General features: G+C 33.6%; 1 protein-coding gene across 1 annotated transcript; it reads right to left on the bottom strand.

The window, feature by feature from the left end:
- Positions 1 to 255: 255 nt before the first annotated feature.
- Positions 256 to 26,147, bottom strand: LOC129803499 (protein aubergine-like). The gene is made up of 5 exons (XM_055850102.1): positions 26,041 to 26,147; positions 13,429 to 14,232; positions 10,316 to 10,496; positions 9,766 to 10,252; positions 256 to 1,916 (listed from the first exon to the last, which is right to left on the bottom strand). The coding sequence occupies exons 2-5, from the start codon at positions 14,221 to 14,223 to the stop codon at positions 722 to 724; spliced, it is 2,658 nt and encodes an 885-aa protein (XP_055706077.1). The 5' UTR covers positions 14,224 to 14,232; positions 26,041 to 26,147; the 3' UTR covers positions 256 to 721.
- Between the last annotated feature and the right edge of the window lie 854 nt (positions 26,148 to 27,001).

Raw genomic sequence — 27,001 nt, 5'->3', positions numbered from 1 at the left:
GCGGAAAGCTTCTCGTCCTTAAGGGGTTAATGCATCAAATAAAATTTGAGTAGTATAACGTTTTTTCATTAATCTGCGTTTTTCGATAATAAGTGTTCGAATTTCGTATTTTAAATGGTACAGAGTAGGTTGTCAATAAGTCCTAACACGAGTTCTAAAAGTATCAATGGGTGTTCCTTTTACCCTTTTAGAAAATTTTACCTTTCAGCTTTACAGATGTTCAATTTTTACTTTTTTGAAAAAAAAAAAGACTAATTTAGTATAATTCAATTTTTATTAAGGCACTTTAGAGCTTACAATAGAAAAAATGCATGGATATTTTTTTGTTTGCATTCTTTGTTGCTGAGAATGACAAATGTAAAAGATGCAAGATTTCAAAATTCAAAGTGATCGTAAAGTAATAAACATTTTCTATCTTACTTTGCGTACATAAAAAAATATCCATGAGACAAATGCAATTATAAGGATGAAAAAGAAAAATTCATATAGTAGCAAAAAGTACAACAAAGTTTATAAATTCTCTTTTGGAAATTTAAATGTTTTCTTTTTTTTGCTTATTCTTAGTAAAATAACAAAAATCAAGCAATTTCAATAGAAAAGAGAAAGATTATTGAAAGAAAAATATAAATGGAAATATTTTTGAAAACTTACGAAGGAAAAAAATAATAACGTCGTACTTACTTTTGAATACGACTTAGGATGGTGAAAAATCGTGAGGTATCTAGAGGAAGTAGAGCCTCTTCTCGAGGAGCGCATTTGGCTCGGCATGAATGTGCTGACCAACGAGGATGGCCAACTTCTGGGCATACTGACAAACGGCTGGAACCTTGACATTCCCACTCCAATTGTAATAGAGATGGGTCATTTTGTATGTCCAAATTTGGATTTTATCAGCAGGAAGGCCCGTTTGATCGTAAATGACGTTGTAACTGGTGGGAGCAATTGTGCCCTGGCGCGTACTCTGGGACACAATGAAGAAATCATAGCGTTCGGGAAGGGTGATGACATCGTCAACGACAGTTCCCGGAGGTGGATTCTGGATTTCGTCCCTTCCATTGATCTTCTTAAAGATGCGCGTATTGATCCTCTTGGTCACAATGATATAAGCAAGTTTTGGGGCTCTCTCCCCATATGCCTTCTTCAGATCATCAACGAGCTTCCTGACTTCGAATTCCATCACATGACTGAGATCACCCTCGCCAACACCATCGCGATAGAATATGATGCGACCTGGCGGTTCCTTGTGAATCTGCTCGTACTGCTTTAGTGCCTTCATCATATTCACAACAAGGAAATTGCTCATTTCCTCTCCATGGCGATGCTGTGAAATGGCCGAATAGTAAGTATTACACTGCCTTAGATCCATCGTTGACACAAAGGCACCATATGACCTTGATTTGTCATTGGCATCGAAGGTCACATCAAAGCCACAATTCATTACACCCTTCAAGGGAATCCTCACAGTCCATGGTGCATTGCCAAGTTTACAATTCATCTGAATCATAACCTTTGACACTGCTCCACCCAGGACTTTATCATTTGACATCACCCTCGTCCACATCACTTGCGTGGGTACTGCCCTGTCCACCAAGGACTTCTTCTTGATCGCACTGTAGCGATCTCCACTCTGATTCGGCACCACACACATTATGATTTGCGTAGAATCATTGCAGGCCTGTTCAATGGCGTGCACATAAGATGTGGAACGATCATCTCGAATGCGAATGAACTTGGCATTACTGATCTGAAATCCTGCCCTTCCAGCCGTACTCATCATCATGCTGAGGAATTTTGTGGTCAAATTGTAATCTCTATCTGTGCAAATAACATGCCAATTGACCAATCGATCGCACTCAAACAGCCGATTCTTCTTCGTCAAGAAAGTCCAATCAGCTTCATTGTTGGGCCTATCATAGCTGTTTAAATCCAAATAAAATTCACAAATATTTCAATAAAGTGAAAAATCTACCTGAAAAGCAATTTCTATGAATTAAAAGAAAAAAAAAGGGGTGGCAAAGCGTCCCACGCAAGCGTACTTTCGCATCATTTACCGTTTACCGGTTCCCAACCGATTTGAACCGATTCATAAATCTCTTAAAAAAATCCCCCAAAATAATTTTAGGATTGATTCTCAGATAAATTTTTTTTATCGGTTATGAACCGGTTCATTACCGATCCAAAACCGATTGGAAACCGTTCGGTTTTATAGGATATTTCAAGAACTTTCCAACGACCCCAAACATGACCCCATTCGCTTGATAAATACACTCCCTAGTGTCTTTTCAATGTTTGACCTTGAAAAACCGTTATTAGGAATGATTCAACGGTATTAGGTGAGATTCTTAACAATCTCACCTACTATAATCCTAACAAAATTTCATATCCTCCGATCACGTCCAAACTTTGCCAAAACGTGTTTTGACACTTCTTGCCTCACAAATATATGGTTGGCTAAAAACCGTTTCCGTCCGTACGTCCGGTGTTTAGAGCCTTATAGCTCCCAAACTAAGAGAGATATCGACTTGCGGTTTTCGGCAAAGGTTATATCGAGTGAAAATTGCAACTTGGTGCATACCCCTCTTTTTTTTGTTTTCACAATAGCTCCACCCCTATGGCATCGATCGGGCTCAAATATTAGTATGTTATAGCTGGGCCTTAGAGCTTTCGATCACGAAATTCAAAAAATCATATCTCCTTTTCTATGTGACCGATTTTGATGAGTGTGGGCTTAAACGAAAGACCCCACCAAATGCTACAATTTTCTGAATTTGAACCTCGTAGGACCAACACCAGGGGCGCCACAATCGAAAAACCAATTTCAATATCACATAACCTCAATTAGGGTAAGTGTGCCAAATTTCGGCATAGTTGCATGCAAGCGTCAAAATCTCAAGTTTGAAATGTAATATTTTAAATACAAAGTGATTTTTTTAATTCTTTCTTCTGAAAGAGTGTTGCTTGGAATCTTGTAAAGAGTTTACCGTCTTTATTTACACTAAAATCATTCTTAATACATTTTAAAATGAATAAAAATATAGACATAGCTTTGGTGCCCTATTTTGGCCACCTTCATTCTCATAGTTTCTTGCCCTTCGGGAATTCTTCCAATGTCTTTTTCACGTCATCTCGTTTGTCGAAGCTACATTTTTTTTTTGTTATTCTTTTGCATTGTATAATCTCTAGAGTACGTAAAATCTAAAAGTTTATGGAAATTCGAGGAACAAAAAAAGGTGGCCGAAATTGCAAGCTGGCCGGAATTTGGCACACTTACCCTATCTCGACTGTCGCTGAACCGATTTTTATGATTACTTCGACAGAATTGTAGAGGGCATTTGTGTCTACATTTCGTCTATAGATCATTTACCGCTCAGACTACGCTATCTCTCCGATTTTGCCGTTTAAGTGTGAAAAAAATTGACTTTTCCCATAATAACGCTTTGAAACCACTCAGATGCCAATTTGACTGCTTCTACTCGACCAAGACACTTAAAATAGAGTTTTAAATGGAAAGTCTCACAAAATACAACAATTCTTTGATATAGTTGAAGTTCATCAAATGAACATGTGGGGCGGTCTGGGCGAAAAAATGAGTTCAAAAACAAAAAACCGCGCTTATCTCGGCTTCTGAGTAATCGATGAGATCATGTTCTATGGCAAAATTATAGAGATCATTCTGGTCTTCATTTTACCCAATAGCATCGAACAAACTGGGCCATTGCTCTTTTAATCGATTTTCAAAGAAGCAATGGAGAAGTGATATGACACCTTCATTGGTTTCGATTAGAAAACTCACTGAGAACAGCGCCATCCAGTGTAAGTAAAATGTCCAAGGCGGGAAATATTTTCAGTTGTTCAAAACAATGTAGTTCACATTATTCACAAGTAATTTATACTAAACTTTAATTTCACTAATGCCTAGACTCATTTTAAATACATTTCAAAGGTTTTCACAAGAGTTTTATGAGTAAAATTTCCTTTGTTTTGGTTTTTCCTGGCATCAGCTGATTTCGATGGCGGTCGATGAAATTTCGAACAGTGAATTCAAATAGAGAATGTTAACGGACTATATAATATGGAACTGTCAAGAAAAAGCAATTGACCGGGCAGTTGCTTTTTACTTATTGTTCAAGGTATTTAAATTTGGCTAATTTTACTAAAATATCATTTTCTTTTTACAGAATATTGTCTCAGAGAACGGAAAAAGATCAAATTGATGCAAAAATTGGTTTGATGCCGCAATTCTTTGAATATTTTTTCCACGTGTAAAAAAGCAATGAAGGAGTAAAAAAGCAATGACCATGTAAAAAAGCCCAGTCTGTTCGATGTGAATATATCACTTTTCTGTCACTTCATTCAAATCTGTGATATTTTGGTTTTAATACAAAATTTGTATAATTTCACGAATTTGATGCAAGATAACTGAATGGCGTCCCACAACTTCAGCTCTAAATCGAATTTGCATGCATTCCAAGTTAGCTCATGTTAAGAATCTCACCCACATAAGCCGGTTAGGATTATCTGTCCCTTTTTAAATACAGTGACCAAGGAAATGAAATTTCTGATACAGATACCAGAAAAGAATTTACTGAGGCTCTGAATGTTAAAATATAAGTAAAAATATTAAAATATTTTGTTAGGGGTCTACGAAGTGTTAATAGTTTCAGTAGAGTTTCTACACACTAGAAAAAATTATGTTCATAAATTAAGCAAATTGCCTATGCTTATGTAGGCAAAAACTGCTGCATATGGACATACATTTCTCTAGTATGTAGAGATCATAAAAGGACCAATAAAAAAAGGTCACAGAACAAAAACAAAGATCTCCAAAAGATACGAAAGTGACCGTAAATGCATGTGTGTGTGCTTTGTAGTGTCTGAAGACACATGTTGATATTAAAAAAAAAATCAAATTGACTTGTATGAGATAGCAACTAGAGCTGACACAGGACAAATACAGTAAAGAAAAAGGCGTCTCAACCTTTGAATTATAGCCAGGCACCTGCAGTGCAAATGTCTACTTCAGAAAAAAATTCGAAATGAATCTTTTTTGTACCTGATAGACAAGATTCCTATGGTTCCTGACTTCTCGAAAAAAAAATAATAAATAAATGACGATGTATCTGACGGGTTTGAACGCGTTTGAACGACAAAATTATAAGACCAAGTCAATTATGACTCCAAATCAATTACTAATCTATAGGGGAGACTGGGGAAGAAAGTCACAAATCGAAAATTTCAAAATTCAATATCTTTCAAGGTAAAAAAGATAGCGGCTCAAAATTTTTCTATACACAGCCTCCATAGGTCTTCTTCAATGTTGTAAGTTTCTTACAAGGAAGGTCATCGAGTCATCAAATTCAGATTGGCTTCATATTGAGAACATAGACGCGGATAGGGATCATAAGGATCGTGTCATACTCAAAAAGTGCTAATTTTTTTTTCCTTTGCAAAAAAAGCAATCAAAGGATTCCATAAAATGTTAATGATAAAGAAAGTTCTAGAGCCAGCAGGAGCAGTCTTGTGGTGCAGCGGGCTAGCGGACGGTGTTTACAACGCAAAGGTCCCGAGTTCGATTCTTGCTTTGTGCCGCCTTATTGTTTTTTTTTTTCTTCTATTATTTTTTATCTGTTTTTTTTGTCGGATTTTTTTTTCATTGTCCGTAATTTTTCCTTAGTGTATCTATATTTGCTTTGCACTGTAATATACTCCTAATATGAATGTTTAACTAAAGTAAGTGTCTTAAAAGTTCTTCAACGCGTCTGCTTGTTTTAATTTTTTTTTTTAAGGAATAGAAATTAAGAATTCATCCATATACGGTCTTATTGGTCCTAGATATACATAGCGTTATTTTTATTTGCTTTTTTAAATCACTTGCCTAAGCAATGTGTCTTGCAAAATACATCAATAAATCTATGTACAAAGCGATAGAGAATTATTATAATTAGCAATCTGCACAAAATCAAGATATGTTGAATTTTGTTATATTTGAAAATTCAATTCAATATTGTTTTGAAAAAGTTTATTGGGAGCTTTTGCCTAAATTGATTGTGAGTCATACTTTAATTCGGTGTGCTCATTGTGAACATTGTCCTCTGTTTTAATCATTTCTTTACAAAAGTCCTCAATGCACAAATTAGTTTAATAACTAATTAGTGCATGTGGATTTCTGTAAAGAAATGATTAAAACAGAATGTACAGTCACAATGTGCACATCGAATAAAAGATATGCTTTCACAATCAGTTTGAGAGCAAGTTTCCAAATAAACTTTTGTAAAACAGTATTGACTTGGATTTTCAAATTTTTCGGGCCTTTCATCAACATATCCTGATTTGTGCCATGCATATTTGAAACTGCATTTAAATCTTTCTGCAGACAATTAATTAAAAATGAGTGAGTGTTTTTTAAATTCTCTATCTCTTGTGCATAGATTTATTGATGTATTTTGCAAGACACATTGCTTAGGCAAATGATTTAAAAAAGCAAATAAAAATAACGCTATGTATATCTAGGACCAATAAGACCGTATATGGATGAATTCTTAATTTCTATTCCTTAAAAAAAAAAATTAAAACAAGCAGACGCGTTGAAGAACTTTTAAGACACTTACTTTAGTTAAACATTCATATTAGGAGTATATTACAGTGCAAAGCAAATATAGATACACTAAGGAAAAATTACGGACAATGAAAAAAAAATCCGACAAAAAAAAACAGATAAAAAATAATAGAAGAAAAAAAAAACAATAAGGCGGCACAAAGCAAGAATCGAACTCGGGACCTTTGCGTTGTAAACACCGTCCGCTAGCCCGCTGCACCACAAGACTGCTCCTGCTGGCTCTAGAACTTTCTTTATCATTAACATTTTATGGAATCCTTTGATTGCTTTTTTTTGCAAAGGAAAAAAAAATTTAGCACTTTTTGAGTATGACACGATCCTTATGATCCCTATCCGCGTCTATGTTCTCAATATGAAGCCAATCTGAATTTGATGACTCGATGACCTCCCTTGTTAGAATTCGAACAAGGAATTTAGAAAATAAAAAATATCGAAATTTTTAGCCCTATTTTCCATACAAGAGATAATAATTATTACCTACTTATTTTCCAAAATTGATGCACTGGTGAATATTTTCTAAATAATTTGGAGTTTATGAATACGAATCCGCTATCTATTTTAGATTTTCACAAAAGTTCTTTTCTCCAGAAATCCTTTTATTAAAAATGGCCACTTGGGGTAAAAAGTAACAAAAGATATAGAGCAAAAACTAACACAAAGCGCAACAATTTCTGATGTCTCACGGCGAAAAGAAACATCATTATCACGTCTCGCCGCTTGTTGTTTGCATTGGTCAAACGATTTGCAGTCTTTTGTGTGTTTTTTTTTAAAAATAGCTTGAAAAACGCTTTTCTCGTTTTCTCACTTTTCTCGCAGAGAATTGGTGTTTTACAATGGTGTAGGGTAACTGGGTTTGTTCCTCGAATTTCCATGAACTTTTAGATTTTACACACTCTAAAGATTATACAATGCAAAAGAATTACAAAAAATGTAGCTTCGATAAACGAGATGACGTGAAAAAAACATTGGATGAATTCCTGAAGAGTAAGAGGAACTATGAGAATGATGTGGCCGAAATAGGGCACCAAAGCTATATCTATATTTTTATTCATTTTAAAATGTATTAAGAATGATTTTAAAGTAAATAAAGACGGTAAACTCTTTACTAGATTCCAAGCAACACTCTTTAGAAAAAAAAATCACTTTGTATTTTAAAATATTACATTTCAAACTTGAGACTTTGACGCTTGCATGCAACTATGCCGAAATTTGGCACACTTACCCTAGATGAATAAATTTTCTATGAAAATATGTCCTTTCGGTATTTTTCAAATTTACGGAAGCCCGTAATGAAGGGAATCAAAATGTGATAGTATCTTATGCCCCAGCATTTTTGCGAATTGTCACAAAATTACCTTTTAGAAATTGGGTTCGATAAACATATTTCCTTACAAAATAGAGAAATATTACTTTCACAAAGTTGTAGAGCGGTAAATTTCCTATAAAACTGCGCTAATTAGAAATTTTTGAAGCGTTCGAGTAGCTTCTAAAAAAAATAAAATATCCGTTTTGTGACTTTTTGCCCCAGTCTCCCCTATAGAGAATAATAAAGGTACCGTCGTTGCAGGTGACTTTGCACTCTGTTGTTCGTGAGACTTTGAATAATTCTAGCACTTATTGATGGTCTACGCCGATCCGGTCTACCATGTCAAAATTATATAGGGATAAGTACCAAGATCAAGTAAGGTACAATATACAATATCATCCTCAAAAGGATTCTTGTAGTTTCAATAATAGTCAATGAAATGCAAATATAGGTATTTTGTCAAAAAACGGCTCCGTGAAAAAGTTATCTGAAGGTGCAATTCCAAAATTGATTTCAGAGTAGTCAATTGCCCAAATCTATTCTAAATTTATCTGGCTAGAATAATCCACTTCGATTTTGTTCATTATTTTTATTAATACACTTTTTGTCACTATAATCTTTCTAAGAACGCATGATTTATATTATAAAATTGCATATAATGATCTTTCTAAGGATTTATTATAGAAGCATTTGGCTAAAAATTATCCAATTTTTTGGTAATTTAAGGCAAAATGACTGAGATTTACAAGATGGTGTGGTCGCGATCTTGATTTGACGATTCTGTCCGCCATTTTGAATAACTGTCAAAACAAAAATCTCATCCGATTGAGCTGAAATTTTTGTATGTTCTAGCTGATGTCAAGGCCTTTTCAGAAAATATATAAAATCCGACCTAGGTCAAGCGATTGTCTGGATACTAAGGGCTCCAAGTTCAAAATTTTGACATTTTCATAAACACAGAACTACGGAGAGCTTCTTATATTGAAACCATCACAAAAAAGGCAGTGCTATCGTTAGGCGATGAGATCTAACATACAAACAAAAAGAAAAGTAATGTTCTTGTTTACAACAGCATATTATTTGAGAATATGGGAAAAACTGTTTTTGCAAAGATGAAAAATAAAAAATAAATAAATAAATGCACTTTTCGTATTTTAATTATGTAAGAGTAAATAAATATATAAAATAAAAGCTTGAACCATTTTTAATGGTTACTGAGGGCATTTCGTTTAGGTTTTAAAATTCAGGATTAGAAAATAAAGATCGCCAAAATATGAATATTTAAAAATTTTAAACTTTGAACCTCTGTATCTAGGTAAATGCTTAACGTACACTGTAACATTGACTCGTTCTGAAAAGGTCTTGACATCAGCTACAACATACTAAAATTTCAACCCAATCGGACCAGTTTTAAGTTTTGACATTTATTCAAAATGGCGGACAGAAACGTCAAATCAAGATGGCGACTACATCTTGTGGATCTCCTGCATTTTACCCTTAAATGTGAATATCTTGATTGTCGTTAATTATCAGAAATTGTTGATTTTTTAGTATTTATTAAAAAGTGCAGTTATCCGCACCGTACCAAGTGCAAGCCTTTTTTCTTGATTTTTTTTAACATAGTAAATTTTTTTAAAATTAATGCTAGTGGCACAAAATCCATTCACTAACAATTGAATACAAATAATTTTATCCTTTCACCGCCCTCCTTTCACTTTAACTATCCACTTTTAGAGGGCAAAGTTGAAAAACAGCGAAAAAACGTGCAGTCTCGACGGTAATACTGAAGTTTTTATAAAATATTTCAAAGAAATTGAGAAAATTTTGATTAAAATAAACTTACATGTCACCACCAAAGCGAATCTCTTCTTTCGGAAGAACACGTCCTGGAAACTCTACAAGATGCCTATCGAGTTTCATTTCCCACTTCTGCATCACCTCCTGAGCACGCTGCTCATTTTGAATGCGTCGATTCAAATCCACAAAACGCTTTATACGCATTTGCGGACCAATCCTCGTATGCTGCGCCATATCCCTCATCAGCCTGTTATTTGTCCTTTGCTGATCTGTCAATCCTGTTAGTCGGCACAATTCCGGCACGAGATTCACCACTTCCGGACGTCCAGCACGGATATCACGTGCCTTTGCCCTGGACACCAGAAGTGGCTGATGGGGATCACGAATAGTGGCGTTGTAGCGATCACGGAAGTACTGGATGAATGTGATCTTCTCTCCAGACTTCTTCTCGAATGAAGATTTTGGCGAAAGTTGGAAATCAACATCGTCAATGCGATAAGTTAAATTATTGTACTCAGTTACAACATTTTGACCTGCAAAAGGGAAATATTTCTCCTGTATCAGTTTTATCTTCCTTTTTTTTCTCAATGACTTACCAATCAGGAGGCGCTTTACTTCATCTTGATTTCGGCCACATTCCTGCATTGCTCGATAGCAGCTCTCCATGCGAATGACTTTGTGTGTCACTTCAGCGCAAATCATTATGTCAGTTTCATGTTGGCGAATGGATGTACTGAATCCTGGCCACACTTGCAAGTTGTGCTCGCGTATATCAATCTAGTTACAATAAAATATATTTAAGAGAGCTGAAGTAGAACGTTTCGCGTTACGATTGTTCATTTGCATTGTTTATTTTCTAGAACAAATAAATTGAGTTGTCAAAGTGATCAATTGAAAAACGCTGAATGTATTTAAGAAAATTCTTCAAAAAAATCGAGCCTGAAACAATCCAAGTACAGTCAAGTGTGCTAATCCGGGCACTTCGCTATCTGGATCGTTTATGACTAATCCACTTAAAATAATGTTTTTATTTTTATTTCCGTGATATAGTCACTACAGTAACATAATATAACTATTCAATTTTAAGAAAAAGCAAAAATAATATTTTTATTCATTAAATAAGTGAATGTAATCGACTCATTTCAATCTTGTACCAGCTGGGTTTTTCACTAAAAATTTCTAGCAGTGATATTATCGCTAATGAGAGCTGATTGATTGAAAACATTTTTTTTCCTTGTGAAAAAAGTATTTTAAATCCAAAGGTTTAATTAAAAGTGAATTAGCGAAAAGGCGACCCAGTTAGTGCATGCTGACTTATTTCTGTATTATCATTATTTTATAAATTTTCTTTAATATTTTTGATAATTTTTCATTATATTATGTTTCTGAATGAAACAGTGAATAATTCTATGGATTTAGAAGAAGTAAAAAAGAATTTCATCAGTCCAAAAACAAGTGTTTAAGTAGCACTCTTCGAAAAACGATCCAGTTACCCCACCTTACTAAAGTGCTGTGCAAAACTATATCCCCACCTCAGAATTCCTTGCTCTGACACAATATTGCAAAAATATATTTTATTGTCTTACACTTTTCTTTAGAGTAAGTTATTACAAACTAATTACAGTCAAAATTAGAATTTTTGTGTGGCACTTCTTAGAAATATATTTCAAATATGAAAAATTTTAACGATTTTGCCCTGTTCAGTCAATTTCTTAAATGAATTAAATTATTTAAATGAATTGTAATTGTAAATATTGTTATTCTTAATTTTTCTTTCTTTATTATTTAAAATTAATTATTCATTGAAAATTGTTTATAAAAAATTATACGGCACGATATGGAGAAAAGTGCCTATTCTGTATTTTGGGGAGGGTTGGGTATATTGAATAAATAATAATTGCCCTGTTCAAAACTATATTCGCACCCCATTTTTTCGTATCTGGCAGTCCTACTTCCGGTCATATATCATTGTTTCTTTAGTAATACATGTGTGTGAAAAGTTTAGTGAGAATGAGAAGTTTAGTCTCAAATCGAGAAATTGCGAGGCGATTGAAACAGAATGAAGGTACAATCCGCCATTTTTTGAAGGATTCTTACGGATATGATCAAGAACGCCATCATGGAAGAAAAAAACTCATTTCTCAACGGACTGAAAGGAATATATTGCGCCTAGTATCAAGCAATGCTCGAAGTTGCAATGCAATTAAGGCCGAACTCGGTCTGAATGTATCACGGTCCAGAGTTTGGAGGGCTATTAAACGATCGCCAAACATTGTCAGATCCAGGATGATCACTGCTCCGCGCCTCAAGCCTCAACACATCGCAGTGCGTTTGCAATTCGCAAGAGCAAACCTACAATAAGATTGGTCCAAGGTAAACCAGTTCCGAAAAATTTGTTTTTTTTTTTATTTCCTTTTATTCCCAGATTATTTTTTTTCCGATGGGAAAAAGTTTAATTTGGACGGCCCCGATGGGTATAATTTCTATTGGCGTGATCTCCGAAAAGAACCAGTGTATTTCAGCAAGCGCAACTTTGGAGGATGATCGATCATGGTCTGGGGCGCGTTCTGCTCTCATGAAACACTCCAGCTCAGACTCACTACACACAAAATGAAACGCGGGGACTACATTGGAGTCATTCGAGGTAGTCTCATTCCTTTCTTGACACAAGAACGTCGTGATGCATACATTTTTCAACAAGAAAATGCCAGAGGGCATGTGAGTTCCGAGACGCCCAATTTTTGAAACTCTCACTCGCACTCGCGAGCTCTTTAGTGGCCGAGAGAAATCCACTCGCACACCCCGTAGATTCAAATCCTTCTGTAACGACTTCTTTATAACATAAACTACTCGTTGCACGTACTCAAGAATTTCCGGAGTGTGCGAGTCAATTTTTCTCGGCCACTAAAGAGCTCGCGGGTGCGAGTGAGAGTTTCAAAAATTGGCCCTCTGGTTTGATGCTCAAAATATTCGAGTTTTGCTATGGCCGGCATGCTCCCCGGACCTGAATCCAGTGGAGAACTTGTGGGACATACTATTCAGGACTGTATACGCAGAAAATCGCTGCTACGACAATGTTGGAGAGCTTACTGCTGCGGTCCTCCAGGCATGGGCAAAATATCGATCAAAACACGATCACTAGACTAATCACAGCCGTGCTCAACCGCATTTTTCAGTTTATTGAGAAAAAAGGAAAGGCGATTAACTATTAGCATTTGTGTTTATCGGTTTTTATTCGATTCTATACTTACTCCCAAAAAACGAAAGTGCGGATATGGCTTTGAACAAGTAATTTTTTACTATTTTTTTTAAATCATGCCCAGAATTAAGAAAAAATAAATAAATATAGTTGAAACATAATTTTTATCTTATTATTTTACATTTTTATTCATTGTTCACCATAAAAAATAAAAAATAAATAAGTTTTAAACTAGATAACTTGATTTATTGGGGTGCGGATATAGTTTTGCACAGCACTTTATAACTGACGTAGAAGAGGGTAACAGCTTAAAGTATGCTTTGTGGAAAATGGCTGACAATGCCCTTGAATCATTCCCAATAGTTGTTCTCAAGGTCAAAAGATAAATAATCTCCAAAAAGCTATCTCTCAACAAATTTAAACAATTTTCAATTGATTAAAAAGGTCTCGGAATAATAAGTTTCGTCTTTAAATCTGTTAAAAATTATGGAAATCTTGGAAGATCCCTACCTTCTGCAGAGCATCAAAGTATTTGGTACCCTTTGGTCCATATGCCCTCTGCATATTGAGGCTTTCAATTGTGCTCCTCATGATAAGATTGAGGAGATGCGTGTATTGGCCATCAGTTGCCAGGAGTTCACCCACAAATCGAATTGTTATCTGTATAGCTTGATCTTTATCATCTTTGTCGATCAAAATCATCGGATCGTTTTGGTATTTGTAGGGCGAAAATATGATTGTACCATCAAACTGAAAAGATCCCAAACGCGGAACATGATGACGCATCATTGCCTTCCTGTGGCCCAAAAGTTCAATATCTGGTGAAAAATCCACGCGATATTTGTAAATATTCCATTCGGGCTTCTTCAGGATTCGAAAGTAATTGGCCACCAGTCCAATCACTTCCCCTGTCTCTCCCTTCTTTGTATTAAGTGCACTTGGTCGCGTAACAATAATGTCATTGATGGCTCGATTTCCACGACGAGCACCACGAGACAGATCACTGCTTCGGGCCGCTTGAGCATCACCCGGACCACCCCTGGATGTCGATGGACCTTGAGTGCAGTGAGCCGTAGCTCGGCCAGCCGACAGCGGCTGCACAGGAACACCCGGTCGGACACGATGAGCTGCATCGCTGTAGCTACCACCCTGTGAATGCACAACGACGCCGCTGCCTGCGCCTCGTGTCGGATCTCTGCGTCCGTTGCCATTTCCTCCACTGCTGGGGCCGGGCTCTGGCTGTTGCCCACGACCACGACCACGTGCCCGTCCAGCTGACATCTGAGAAATTCCTTTGTCAGACATTGTCTCCGTCTAAAAATACAAACAAAACTCATGCAATAAAAACGTAAAATACAACCTACTAAAAGGTTTTATGCTCTCAAATAAGTCAGAAAAAGACAAAAATATCTTTTTCTCTAAAATTTTTTGTATACTATATGCAAGATTGCAGTTTACCAGTACAAAAAATTAACTGGACTTTTTTTATAGAAATCTATTGAAAAACGATTTATTATTCATGTTACGATTGAAATCAGAGAATCTTTAGAAACTATAAGAAATTTATAAAGCTTATCTTTGAAAAGGCAAAAAATACTATTTGATTTTAATAAAATAAAGTATTTGAACAATATTAAAATATAAAAAATTAAATAGTTCTTACACAGACTTTAGATGAGATAAAATGAGAGATGTCTATCATTTTTCGTTAAATTCCTGGGGGGGAATTCTGTAACCCTGTGAAGTGATCACCTGTCAAAATTGGTGAACGCTTCACTAAAGTGATCACAAAAGAGATTCTGTAACTTGCGATAGCTTCACGTGAAGGGATCACTTTTAGGTTATGTGTTTCACTTGTAAATTTTTCGGTGAAGATGATGTTATCACTCGGTGAACCCATTGAATTTTTGTTTCATACTCAGCTTGAAAAACAGCACTACATCATTTCTAATACTCAATTCTAGTGTTTTCCATAGTTATTTAGTTCAAATATTGATGAAAATCTGAAATTTAATGAAAATTTCAACACACTTCGCCTCTCTGCTTCACGCAAAGGTACAGAATAACTTTTCTAGCAGTCGTGAAGAGAAGCTCGTGAACCTTTCACTAGTGAAAATGTTCACTAGTGAAGCGTTCATCGAGTTACAGAATTCCCTCCCTGGTAACTTCTTAAAGAAGCTCGGTTTTTTAATATCATATTTTTTCTCTGTTTTGCATTTAAAAAAAAAAGAAACTATGAGTAGGGTGAATGTACCAAATTTCGGAAATTTCTTTTTCTCCTCAAATTTCTATGAATTTATTTCGAGTAATTTTAACTCCCACCATATTCATTGAAATATTTATAAATCAGATTCGAACATATTTTCCATAAATTAATGGGGTTAATACTGCCACAGGTATCCCCTATTGGTTTTTAAAAGACTTGATGGAGCTAGAAAAATTAATGGAATTTCTTGGAAGAGAAACATATAAAGCTAGTGTTTTGTCCCGAACAATCTCGTTCTGGGGCACATTGGGACAAAGAAGGGGCTGTTTGGGACACAAGGCCATCTTGAAAATGTCGTGTTCTTGTGTTGTAGATATTTTGACAATAAAACTTCTGCGATTTACAGTAGTAGTATTTTAGTAGGGTAAATTAAGCTAATTCAAAACCTGCTCCAAATGGAAACTTTTCGCTACTCCAAATGGAAACATCATCAATCAATGGAAAATAAATCAATCAATCAATTTGTAGTGATCCAAGTCTTATGGATTACTCTGTAAAATTATTTGGTGGAATTTAAGATGATCTGTAATGATCCATATTCTATGGATCACTCTGCGAAGATAATTTATGGGAATTGACGAAGATCAAGACCAAAAAGAAATTAAAAAGAGTTCGATGGAGAAATTCTCACTTGGAGAATGACAAAAAAATAAGGAGCCATCGCGCAGAGATAATTTACGATCATAATTTATGAGATGTCCACATCTCGTGGGTGCAGGTGCAGTACAAAAAAATAGAGACAAAAATAGCACACAACCAATAGTAAAATAAAAAAGGGAATAACGCAAACAGCAGTAAGAAAAATAGGGTTCAATGATTGGAGAATAGTGTCTTCTATAACTGAGATTATGGTATAAAAGGGCTGCCGAAATTAGTATAATTGTTCAGTTGCCAGTGACTTCTCTTGAGAGCACTGGTTGTAATTCAAGAAGTGAAATAAATACTATTGGTGCCAATACCTTTTGTTATTCACTATCTGCTGGACCGATCCGACTGGAGGATTTCCTGAGGTGGACGTGTACTTGGAGAAAAATTTTCAATTTCCTAAAAAACCACGGCACTACAAATTTTCTTCCATGATAAATACGGAATTAAATTTTTATTAATATATTTTCCATACCTCAGTTTCATTATTTAGTTAATTTTGCTCCAAATAAAGCGAAAATCCATTCATATTCACAAATTTTAATTTGTAATTTCTCAGAAAAATTAAAAGTGTACCTTTTCACCATCGTATTTTTCATCGATCGACCATGTTTTCTAATGAAAAACACATTAGGGTGATTGTTCTTTATTACTTTTTTTTTTACATTAATCTAATATTTCTGGAAGAATTATATGAAATTAAGTGCTAATCTTCATTGTTAACGGTACGTGAAGTTTTCAAATGAAATAATTACCTATTTCGTGAACAAAAAGGGTTTTTCTGAAGTGTTTGCAAATGCTTCAGTTGGAAATACCGGAAATATGATTTTTTTGGAGAGATTTTCTTATTGTTTCAGATGGGAAAGGAGAAAAGACCAGGAATAAGAACAAATCTTACACTCAAGAGCAACTCAACAAAATTTTGGAAGCCTTCCGTCGTGGTTTCACTTACACAGTTTGTCTCCAATTAGAAAATTTCCCTTGTCTCTATTTGGTCTATTTGGATTAATTTGTTTCCAATAGAAGTATTTTACCCTAACATTCTAGAAGAGTTAACGAGCAAATTTATGTAATTGTCTTTAAAAAAGAATTGAATTTAATGTGTTGAGTTTTCTGACAAAGTTAAAGCGTCTGGAAATGGTTTTGAATTAGGACATTTACCCTAGTAGTATTTATAGTAGTAGTATTTAGTATTGCATGAAAATTCCAAGTGAGCGAAACAACTCCATGCATAATTTTGTCATTTCAAACTGAAACGTTTGAAAAATACAAGTAAAATCTATTCAAGCTTTTCTGGCAATATTTTTGCAAATACAATATAACTAACACAATTTAAATACAAAGAAAAAAAATAAAAAGTAAAAAAAGAGGACATCCATTCTTTTACTCAAGAAAAATCGCAATGTCACCAATTAATTTTAAAATAAATGAAATACTCTCTCAATGTTCCAAACTACCCCATGTCCCAGACATATCCAGCCACTTCATTCGATTTTACATCGGGAAAAATTCATCAAACAATGGTGTCGGTATTACTTTTGTCATCGGATATAATGTCTAACTTCTGAGTCAAGAGTAAGTAATCCAGTAAATCATCTGGTACCTAATTTGAACCAAATGTTAATACAGTAGACTCTCGCTCAATTGGCTCTTTTTCAATCGGGCGAAAAATTTTGTTGGCAAGTTTCACGTTTAATTATGAAGCAAATTTGCTCAAATTCGCTGTAGTTCGTCTTATTTTATCATGATTCTTTATAATTGAGCGCTTTTTGTGGAATTTACAATGAATTTGACGCCCAAATCTATCGATAATTTGGATGATATTTTGCCCCATGTGCCCGATTGAGAGAGAGTCTACTGTATGGGAGACTGGGGGTATTTAGGGCAAGACGATTTTTTTATTACTTGTCAAAATAAATGTTATTTAACCCGGTGGCAGCCAAAATCCCGAATTTTCAAAATACTGAAAGGGATGAAATTATATGGAGGAAAATGTTTAGACACAGAAGATTTCCCCTTGCCTCCTGCAAGCGCGGGTGCAATCGTGGGAGTAGCTATGACACTTTTAAAAATTCGTGATTTTGGCTTTTGGGATTTTGACCGGGACCCATTAAACCAAAATACAATTATGGGCGGCATTAAGATGTATCTTGACTTTAAAAAAAAAAATGGATGTCCTTTGTTTTAATATTTGGTGGCAAAAAAGCTGTGTCCATGGACACAGCAGAACATCCCTTTTTGTGTTACTGCTGATCAGAGATCTTAGGGACAAATCGACAAATTAAATATTTTTCCTTTCCCAAGAAAGCCCATTTCTTCTGAGCTCCATCGATTACTTGTATTAAAGTCAATATCTGTGGGTATAGGTATATTATGGAGCCATATAAAATTCTAGAAGTTTTTCGTCTCTTTTGAATAAAACCTTAAAGTCAAACCACGGTAAAAGTGTCTCAAACATTCCCGGTCTCTCTACAGTCATAGTCGTCATAGTAATACGAAAATGCAATTTGGGCAAGTCATTGTAGTTTGTCAAATTCGGATATTCCAAATATACATAGTCCATTCATTTTATTTAATATGACCAATATTCATTAAGAAACTCTTCCTGAGACACAGAGTATTAAAAGTATTTTAATTACTCCCTCAGTAGCAAACTGTTAAGAAAATTTGAATTTTTCTTATAAACAACCCTCTTCTTATTGTTCTTTTCTGAAAAAATAACTGTCAAATGATTAGATGTTTATTTATCATAATCGACACTTTTCTTAGTTGGGCATGTCATCGCCTTCAGACTTCAGAGTCTTCTTTGTATATCTTTGGTGCCAAGACTTCATTGCCTTTTGAGAATTTAAATCACTCTTTTGACTATAGAGTGAAGAAATTACGTATTCTTCCTATTTTTACTGCAAGACTACTGTTAGGTTAAAATATAGTCTGTCTTTATTTTTAAACTGAAAAAATACTTTAATTTTATCTCATTAAACCAATTTTTCAGTAGATAATTCTTTTTATGTATTTTTTATAATGAAAATTAGTCATTTTTTCCACTGAATTACTATTAACGTCAAAATCATTGTCTTGAAATTATACTATATAAAGTCAACATGTATCAATATTAAACAATTTTTTTGTAATTTTAAAATTAAAAAAAAATATATATACATATTTTATTGAGAGTTAAAATTACTTTGTAAATATTCTTCTGCAATGAAAGGACATCAAAGGACTCTCAGTTATTCATTCTTCTCTAAACTGTTATTGACATGTGTTACGTAAAAAATATCTCGTTTCTTAGAAAAATTGTAAGTGTCCACAATTTTGGGTGAAACATCCTTTTATGCCCTTGCTTTTTTCTTCAAGGCGCCATTGCTTGTGTTAAATAAAATCAGTACTTATATAAAATAATAAAAAAAAAACTAATTGGCTCTTATAGTAATTTGTTAAATATCTTATTGATTACTATAACTAAAATGACGAAGTCTATGAAGGAGTTTGATGTCGTGTAAATGATATTTAAAATCCTCAAAATATTGCCAAATGATGAATATCATTGGTTTGAGGCACACAGTATGTATAATTATTACAGTTTAAAAACATTTCTTAACAATCGAGAGTTTCAAATCTCAATTATTTTTCATTTTGAAATAACAACATTTAAGAAAAAACTAATAATAACGCAAATTTCTTAAGTTGTTTTTTTTTTAAGAAAAGATACCTTCGAGTCTCTGACCCAGGGGCCTATCAAGCCTAATAAAAAGAGAAGATATTTTTCACTTTTCCTTGTAAAAATTTTGAAGCTATTGCACCGCGTCTTAAACAAATTTGCTCCTAGTTTTTCTATTATGAAATAAAGCATTATGAAATATATATTTTTAGATAGCTTTTAGTGCACGATTTCGAAATATATCAGACTGATAAGTCAATTCTCTTTAGGAAAAAACTTGCCAATAGTCTTCAGTGCCTCTATGCAAAAACGTATGGAAAAATGAAATGTTGAGAGGCCCCTGATCTGACCATTATTCATAGGAATATCGTCGTTTGAATCAGCAGTTATGCTATCTACATTTACTTTGTATTTGTAATTCTTACAAATGATGCATCTCTGCATAGTCATAATCCAGATGATACAATTAGAAATACAGATAGAACAGTTGCTGATACAAACGATGACATACAAATCTTAGCACTTTTTATTTCTCTGAAATTCTATAATATGCGACCTCTGGGGTAAAACAAAAAATGAAATTGTGATTTTTTTTCTTAGAGTTCAATGTTTCATGAATCATTCAGTTTATTAACATAAAAACAAATGCTGTAATCTACGGCCACATAAATCATATTCTAAGATTAAAAATTGTTATATATGTTATTTTAATAGATTAAAAATTGTTATATATGTGTATATATGTTAATCTTATGACAATACAAGTGTGTGAAGGGAAAGAAACAAATTGAAAGATCTAGTGGACATTAAATTTTATAGCTAAAGCATGAATTGAAAAGTGCTTATGAGACACTCTTCTTCTCCCTCGAAATTTGATTCCCTTCTCAAGACACTAAAGGAAAGAAATGAAATGAAGAGCAAATTCAAGAAAAATATTCCAACCAAACTCCTACAAGTGGTATATTATTGTTTCAGAAAAAATAATTTATGTCCTGCAAAGTATGTGCGTCGGTAAGTTTCAATAGGAACTTTTGTGCTCTATTTTGTAAGGTAATAAATTGTGAAAGAAAATCAAGCATGCATAACTTTCGAAGATATCAAATTTTAGGATTATAATTGAAGAAAAAAGTAAGAGAAATATTTTGAATATAACCAAAGCCAATCAAATAGCTAATACCTCTGAAAAACTGACTTAGTTAAATTAAATATTGAACATTCAAGAAAATTCAATTAGGTATGTTTTGAAAAGGAGTGATGTGGATTTGTGATTGGTCCGATCAACTTAAGTATTATTAGGAGAGGGTGGGATATATTCACAGCTGCTTAACCCTATAACGGGTAAGACCGCCTCCAGGCGGTCTTTACAAAAATCATATTTACAGCGACAATAAAGGTTTTATTTATTTAAAAGTGCTATAGTGTCCTCGGTAATAGTCTTATAAACATCTCTTGAAAGTTTGAACTCATTTTGACTCTTCGTTTTGTTGCTATTCATAGTTTTGTGTGACAGGTCAGAGAAAAAGCAACAAAAAATATTTGTGCAAAAAAACTCATTTCCAATTTCCATAAAAATACCGATTTAAAGTTATCTGACTAAAATAAATTTATTTTTTACTGAAAGATATGTCATTCTACTTTGTATATTTTACTTAAAAAATTTGAAAAAACTCAAAATGTGAATTTTAGAAGCAAAAAGAGTTTCAAAAAAATTTTATATTTTCTCACCTAGCGCCTAAACTAAAAGAGATAATGAAGAAAGGATGGTTTTTTCGATTTAATTGGATCATAATTATCCTAGAAAACATTGTTTTAGAACTTTTTTCGCATATCAAAGAAAACACCGTTAGAGGGTTAAAAAAAAAAACCAGTGATAAGCCCAGATAAGCTTATGGTAGCTGAAATTCTTTACAGGCGACCTCACTCTTAGAAAAGTTTAGACGTGATTACTAATGAAAATTAGTTGTTCGGGCGATTATTATCAAATCTATTTAAAATGGTTCTTATATTCTTAAAACATTATACTCATAATAAATTTATTAGTAGTGAGAATATAAGACAATATTTACGTGGATAAGTTGCGGCAATTATTTCATATAGTGCTTTCATACAATTATATTTGCTTGTGTTAATTAAATGAAATCATTATCCCAACTAATATTGGTCACTAATTCCTTTTAGTTCTCACAACCAATGTAAATAGATGGGCCTATATTTTCATAAAGTTATGACTACTTTTCCAATAGTAAAGAGTGATTTTTATTTTAGTAATGCGTTGAAGCTCTTTCGAATTTTAAGCAACTAGTAAGAAATATGCATCACAATGAATGCTATATAGTAACCACAACTAATATGATATAGTTATTACAGCCAATAAGATGGGTATCAACCCCATTTATTTAGTAATTGGAACTAATATGTTATAGTACCCATTACTATTTTGATTTAGTTGTGATAACTAAATGAAAAGGATACTTTAACTAACTGTGGTCAACTATTTCATTTAGTTACCCAAACTAAATATATAGTTGGGTCTATATTTACTATATTTTATAGTTCTAATAACTGCATATGAGCTTGTACGAACTAATTTTTTCTAAGAGTGCTCGAAATGCGTGCAACTCGGAGTGCTTGCAACTAGGAATGTGTGAAAATTCTATTGTGAATTGAATTTTGGGTGTAAAGAATCACGTCGAGCAAACGTTTTTTATTTTAAATAGTTTGAGTGCAGAAGGCTAACGGAAGAAAAAAAGTTCATTGAAATCGGTTAATATAATAAACATTAGAGATAGAGTCCGGTCCATATAGATAGAGTACGGGTCCGGATACAGTGCATATCATAAACACCAAAAATGCAGTCCGGTCATACCATTTTTGATTATAGCTCGGGTCAGGGAACATCGAGGAAGGAGTGCGACCCACCGCTGGAAAGGTCTTAGCTACGACATACTACAATTTAAAGAAAAAGCATCGTCTAGTTTTCGAAATATTCGAGATCGATTAATCGAAAATCGATTTTTCGATTAATCGGACCTTCGATTAAATCGGATGAAACTGGGGTGTCATGAGGGTTGTAGTACTTCACGAGTGCTTTCCAAAACACTAAAATTTTTCGAATTCCAATTATTAGAACCAGATAGTTCCATTCGAAAAATGCCTTTTTAACCCCTTCTAGCTCGGGTCAGAGAGGTCGGGATACCTTAAGTTTGGTACTGATCGAAAGCTCTTAGGTCCAGCTATAACATACTAAAATTTGAGATCTATGCACGCCATAGGGGCTGAGTTATTGAGACAACAAATATTTGGGGGTGTTTCAGACTGGCGGAAAGAGGGGGTGGATCTGACATCACCTACTTCTAGCCGCCCATCGACATTTAACCTCTGCCGAAAACCGATTGTCGATATCTTTCCGTTCTCTCTCCAGAAGTGGTTATACTACGGACGGACAGACAGACGGACGGGACGTCCCCGAAAATCGATTTTTGGCGCATATGATATTCGTGATCTATGAGTGTCAAAAGTGTAAATCCAAAATTTGGGCTCGATCTAACGAGGTCGGATTTCACCTGTGACCACAAAAACTGTAAAAATTGTAAAGAATCTCAGCTAAAATAACTTTAGGTAGTCAGGAAAAATTATGTTTTTTATGGGACGACACCGGTACCGGTGTACCAATCCTTCTTAAGGGGGTTTAAGGAAAAGTTCATGTAATTAAAATTCACTTATCTTTCTATCTCAAACGTTTTGTACAGTAGACTCTTCGATATCCGGCAGACTGGGGGACAAAATGACATTTAGGTTTTTTGAATGATCAACGGTTTTTCTATTTTGTGCAGTGTGAATTTATTTTCTGTCTGACAAAGAAAAAGAGAATTTTCTTCATGGTGTGCTTATGTTTCATTTTTTATCACAATTATGTATTAAAAACTTCGATACAATATGTTAATAATACTTTAATTCACTCTGGACAAACTTCATGTTTAGTGAAAATAATTTTGAATATATCAACCGCCAGTGTTTGGCAGCTGTCACCCGGATATCGAAGTGCTGGATATCGAAGAGTCTACTGTATATCGTCAGTTAAATCAGCATTTATCGTAACTTCATTTTTGCGATTTTGAGATATATACATATTTGGAATCAGCGTAATTTTGTTTATTAAACGCACTTGTGAAAAAGAAATTTTTATAAGCCCAATTAAAAATTATTTTAAATAAAAATTATCGTAAGTGCCCTTAATTAAGAAAAATTTATCAGAATTTGTCGTAACTTCCATTTTTGGGGAAGTTACGACAAATTTCCATACAAAATTTTCAATAATCAGCATTTGCCGTAACTTCTTTTGCTCACTTGCGTGCCTTGTAATTTGCAGCAAAATTGCAATATTTCTCAATAAAACGTTTATAAACTCTTCCATATATCCAAAGACAGTGCGAATAATGCAATATTAAATCATTTTGATTCGATATTTGTGAGAAAAAAAAGTGAGAAAAAATCCCTACCCATCTGTCATTAATTCAAAACAAAAAAAGCTACGTGGCGCACAAAATTTATTCAATAAAACTTATGAAATAAAAGCTTTCAGGGACAGGGATAAGAATTTAATTGATTAATTTAGTCAAATAAAGGCGCTTATTATCACTAGGGTAATTGAAATTGATATAATGCATTTTAGGAAATTTTCGTAACTTCCAGAATCTCCATACATTGGAAGTTACGGCTTTATAAACGATGCAAGTTACGACAAAATATTATTGTGTTTCTTCTAACATATTTCTCAATATTGCAGCTTTTAAATAATTTTATAAATATTTTCTCAAGTTAACTTACAGTTTATTAGTGCCACTTTTATTATTTTGACTCAAAAGTATCGCATTCAGGGCTCATTTTTAAGAAAAAAAAAATATTGAACTGAAAATTTCGTCTCCTGAGAAGTTGTCATAAGGATCTATGATTTATCTGTTTGATGTTTGGTATTTTGTTATAGGAGCTTGATATAAACCCGGAGTTTCTGGCAAAATATACATACACTGGGCCTGGGCTCCCGGTCAAAATTCTGATGACCATGTCGCATATAAGATTAATACTTTCTGAACTGCGAGAATGGCAAAAAAAAGATAGCAAGTGTTTTATCTTGCCTCTCTCTCTTGTGTTTCGCTCGAAAACTGACTGAATCACAGTTGGCACGCATGGAAAATTGCTCGAATTGCCTGTAATACGATTGAGAAAGCAATTACAGTAGAGTCTTCTAAATTCGAACGCTCGGGGGGTATTTTTGACATTTCTCACCTCCCAAATTCGAACGATTTTTTCAAAACTAACGAAATTTGTGTGAGATTAAATTGTACTTTGAATCAAATTCTCGTACTTTCTCGCAAGTTTTTGTCGTAACATACTTCCTTTTCATTTTACACGACTATAATGTATGTAAACATTCAGGAAGAAGCACATAAATATGATTTTCATTCACATAGAATACGGACCTTCTAACATAACCTCACAATTGACATTTTGAATCCAAACGGCGTTCGAATTTGAGAGATTCAGATTTGAGAGACTCTACTGTAATACGAACAGTCTTACTCATCGTATTACTCCACTAGAGTGTACTCTTTCTAACACACGTGGTATTCTGTTTGAAATCTTGCATACTAATACACCTCTTTTTCCGGCTTTTCTTAATATTAATATTAATCTTATATGTGACACCACGGTCAGGATTGAACTCTTGGGATTTTAATTGCCTCTGACACACGGCAATGGAAAATGTTAAAAACGGTTCAGCTTATCTTGCCTTTAAAATAATTGCATATAATATTATGTGCGAAGCCTATTAGCTGGAATATTGTTCATTCCAAAATGTGCAATCTTGCAGATGTTAACCTTGATAAATTTGCTATATTTTCCTCGAAAAGGGCTTGATTTTAATCCACATTTCTCCAAATAATATAAAAAATCAAAATAAATTGAATAAATAGAATATTTATTGAGTTTTGCACAAAAAAATTCGCCGTTAGACTTGTATCATCATGATATTTTTGGAAGTTTTTTGTTTGTCTATTTAGGGATTTCTATTAAATTGGAATAAATTTATGAAAAAAGCCTTTTCCTCTTTTTACTTATTTTATAGTAAATCTGTATGCAAAAAGAATTAGGAAAATCCAGGGAAAAGAACTGCGTAATTTTCCAGTTCCCAATCGCAGTTAACTTGATGGCCCCATACTTTGTTTCATCGTGAATTTTTCAACTAATGATTTTGCATAAAATCTGCAAAATCAGCATAAATTGCGTTGCACTTTTCTTAGGAAATAATCCCTGGGATACTTTTTCCTCGGTATTTGACGAAGGGAATACAGGAATCTTACGAAATTCAAGATAAATGAGGAATTTTCGCGGTGGGAAAACTGATTAAATATGGCTACCAACTTGGGGGGCTCTGAAAGTCTTTTTCGGGACATTTTTTGCACATAAAGCAACTAAATTGTGCAATAAATCACATTCAAGAGAATCAAGAGTGCAATTAATAAGAAATCTGTGTAAAAAAACTCACCAAATATTTTTAAATTGCCTCGAAAAACTTCCTTTTCCCACACGAATCTCTAACACTTCCTCACACTATGAATGCTGCAATCCAACTAACCTGACGAACGAAACGAAAAATGAAATTGCGAATCATGAGGTGCCGGCTTTAGATTTGTTGTGAATCCGGTAGATGGCTCTGTAGTCATCAAAGTGAACCGCTTCCAATGCCGTTGGTATTTTTAAATGTGACTTTCAAACGATTGCTTTTTTTTATTTTCAATAATTATTATTAATATTGATTTAATTAATTAATAAAAAACAACGCATTGAATCAACATTGTCCTTTTATTCTCTTCTCTATGGAAAAAAGGTACATGAATTCTACAATTAAGGTGATTTACCAGATTTTTATTTTATTTGAGAAAAATAAAAAAAGCAATTGAAAATTCTATAATTCATTATTACATCAAATAACTATAATTATTATAAAGTACAACATTTCTTAAAATCTAAATACATGTCTCTGTGAAAAGAGAATAATTTTTATAGTGTTTAATAATTTTATTTTCATAATTTTCTTTTATTGTAATTCTATTTTTTCAATTTTCTCTTGTTTACAGAGATTTCTTTTTTACAAAAATACGTAAAATTATCTTAATATTACTTTTGTTTTCTCGTGATTATATTCACAATGTATATTTTTATGGAAAATTAATTAGTTTCAGTTGTTTTGAGGATTTTTATCAGAGGTGTAGGCCATTTATTGGCTTTGAAGAATGAAAAAGGATAATATCCTTTATATTTTTAAATACAAAAGAAAAAAAACGTTTTCGAAAGGATGATTTTATACAATTTCTTTATCTTCACAAAATAAGATAAATTGATTTTTCCGAGTTATTTCTTTGTGAATAGGAAAAAAAATAAAAAATATATTTTTTTATTTAAAATGATTTGAAATACTTTTATATAAATTAAAAAAATAAATAAAA

Source organism: Phlebotomus papatasi, chromosome 2 (assembly GCF_024763615.1).
Source record: "Phlebotomus papatasi isolate M1 chromosome 2, Ppap_2.1, whole genome shotgun sequence".
Lineage (NCBI taxonomy): Eukaryota > Metazoa > Arthropoda > Insecta > Diptera > Psychodidae > Phlebotomus > Phlebotomus papatasi.
Note: the sequence above shows the minus strand (reverse complement) of the source record. Positions and strands in the feature narration are given on the sequence as shown.

What these genes read in the sequence shown, in the direction of transcription:
- LOC129803499 (XM_055850102.1), bottom strand. Translation starts at nt 14,223, where the DNA reads ATGTCTGACAAAGGAATTTCTCAGATGTCAGCTGGACGGGCACGTGGT. An exon ending in ACTTTGATGCTCTGCAGAAG is followed by an intron (nt 10,497 to 13,428) that starts GTAGGGATCTTC and finishes TATTGTAACTAG; the next exon opens with ATTGATATACGCGAGCACAA. An exon ending in AGTAAAGCGCCTCCTGATTG is followed by an intron (nt 10,253 to 10,315) that starts GTAAGTCATTGA and finishes TCCCTTTTGCAG; the next exon opens with GTCAAAATGTTGTAACTGAG.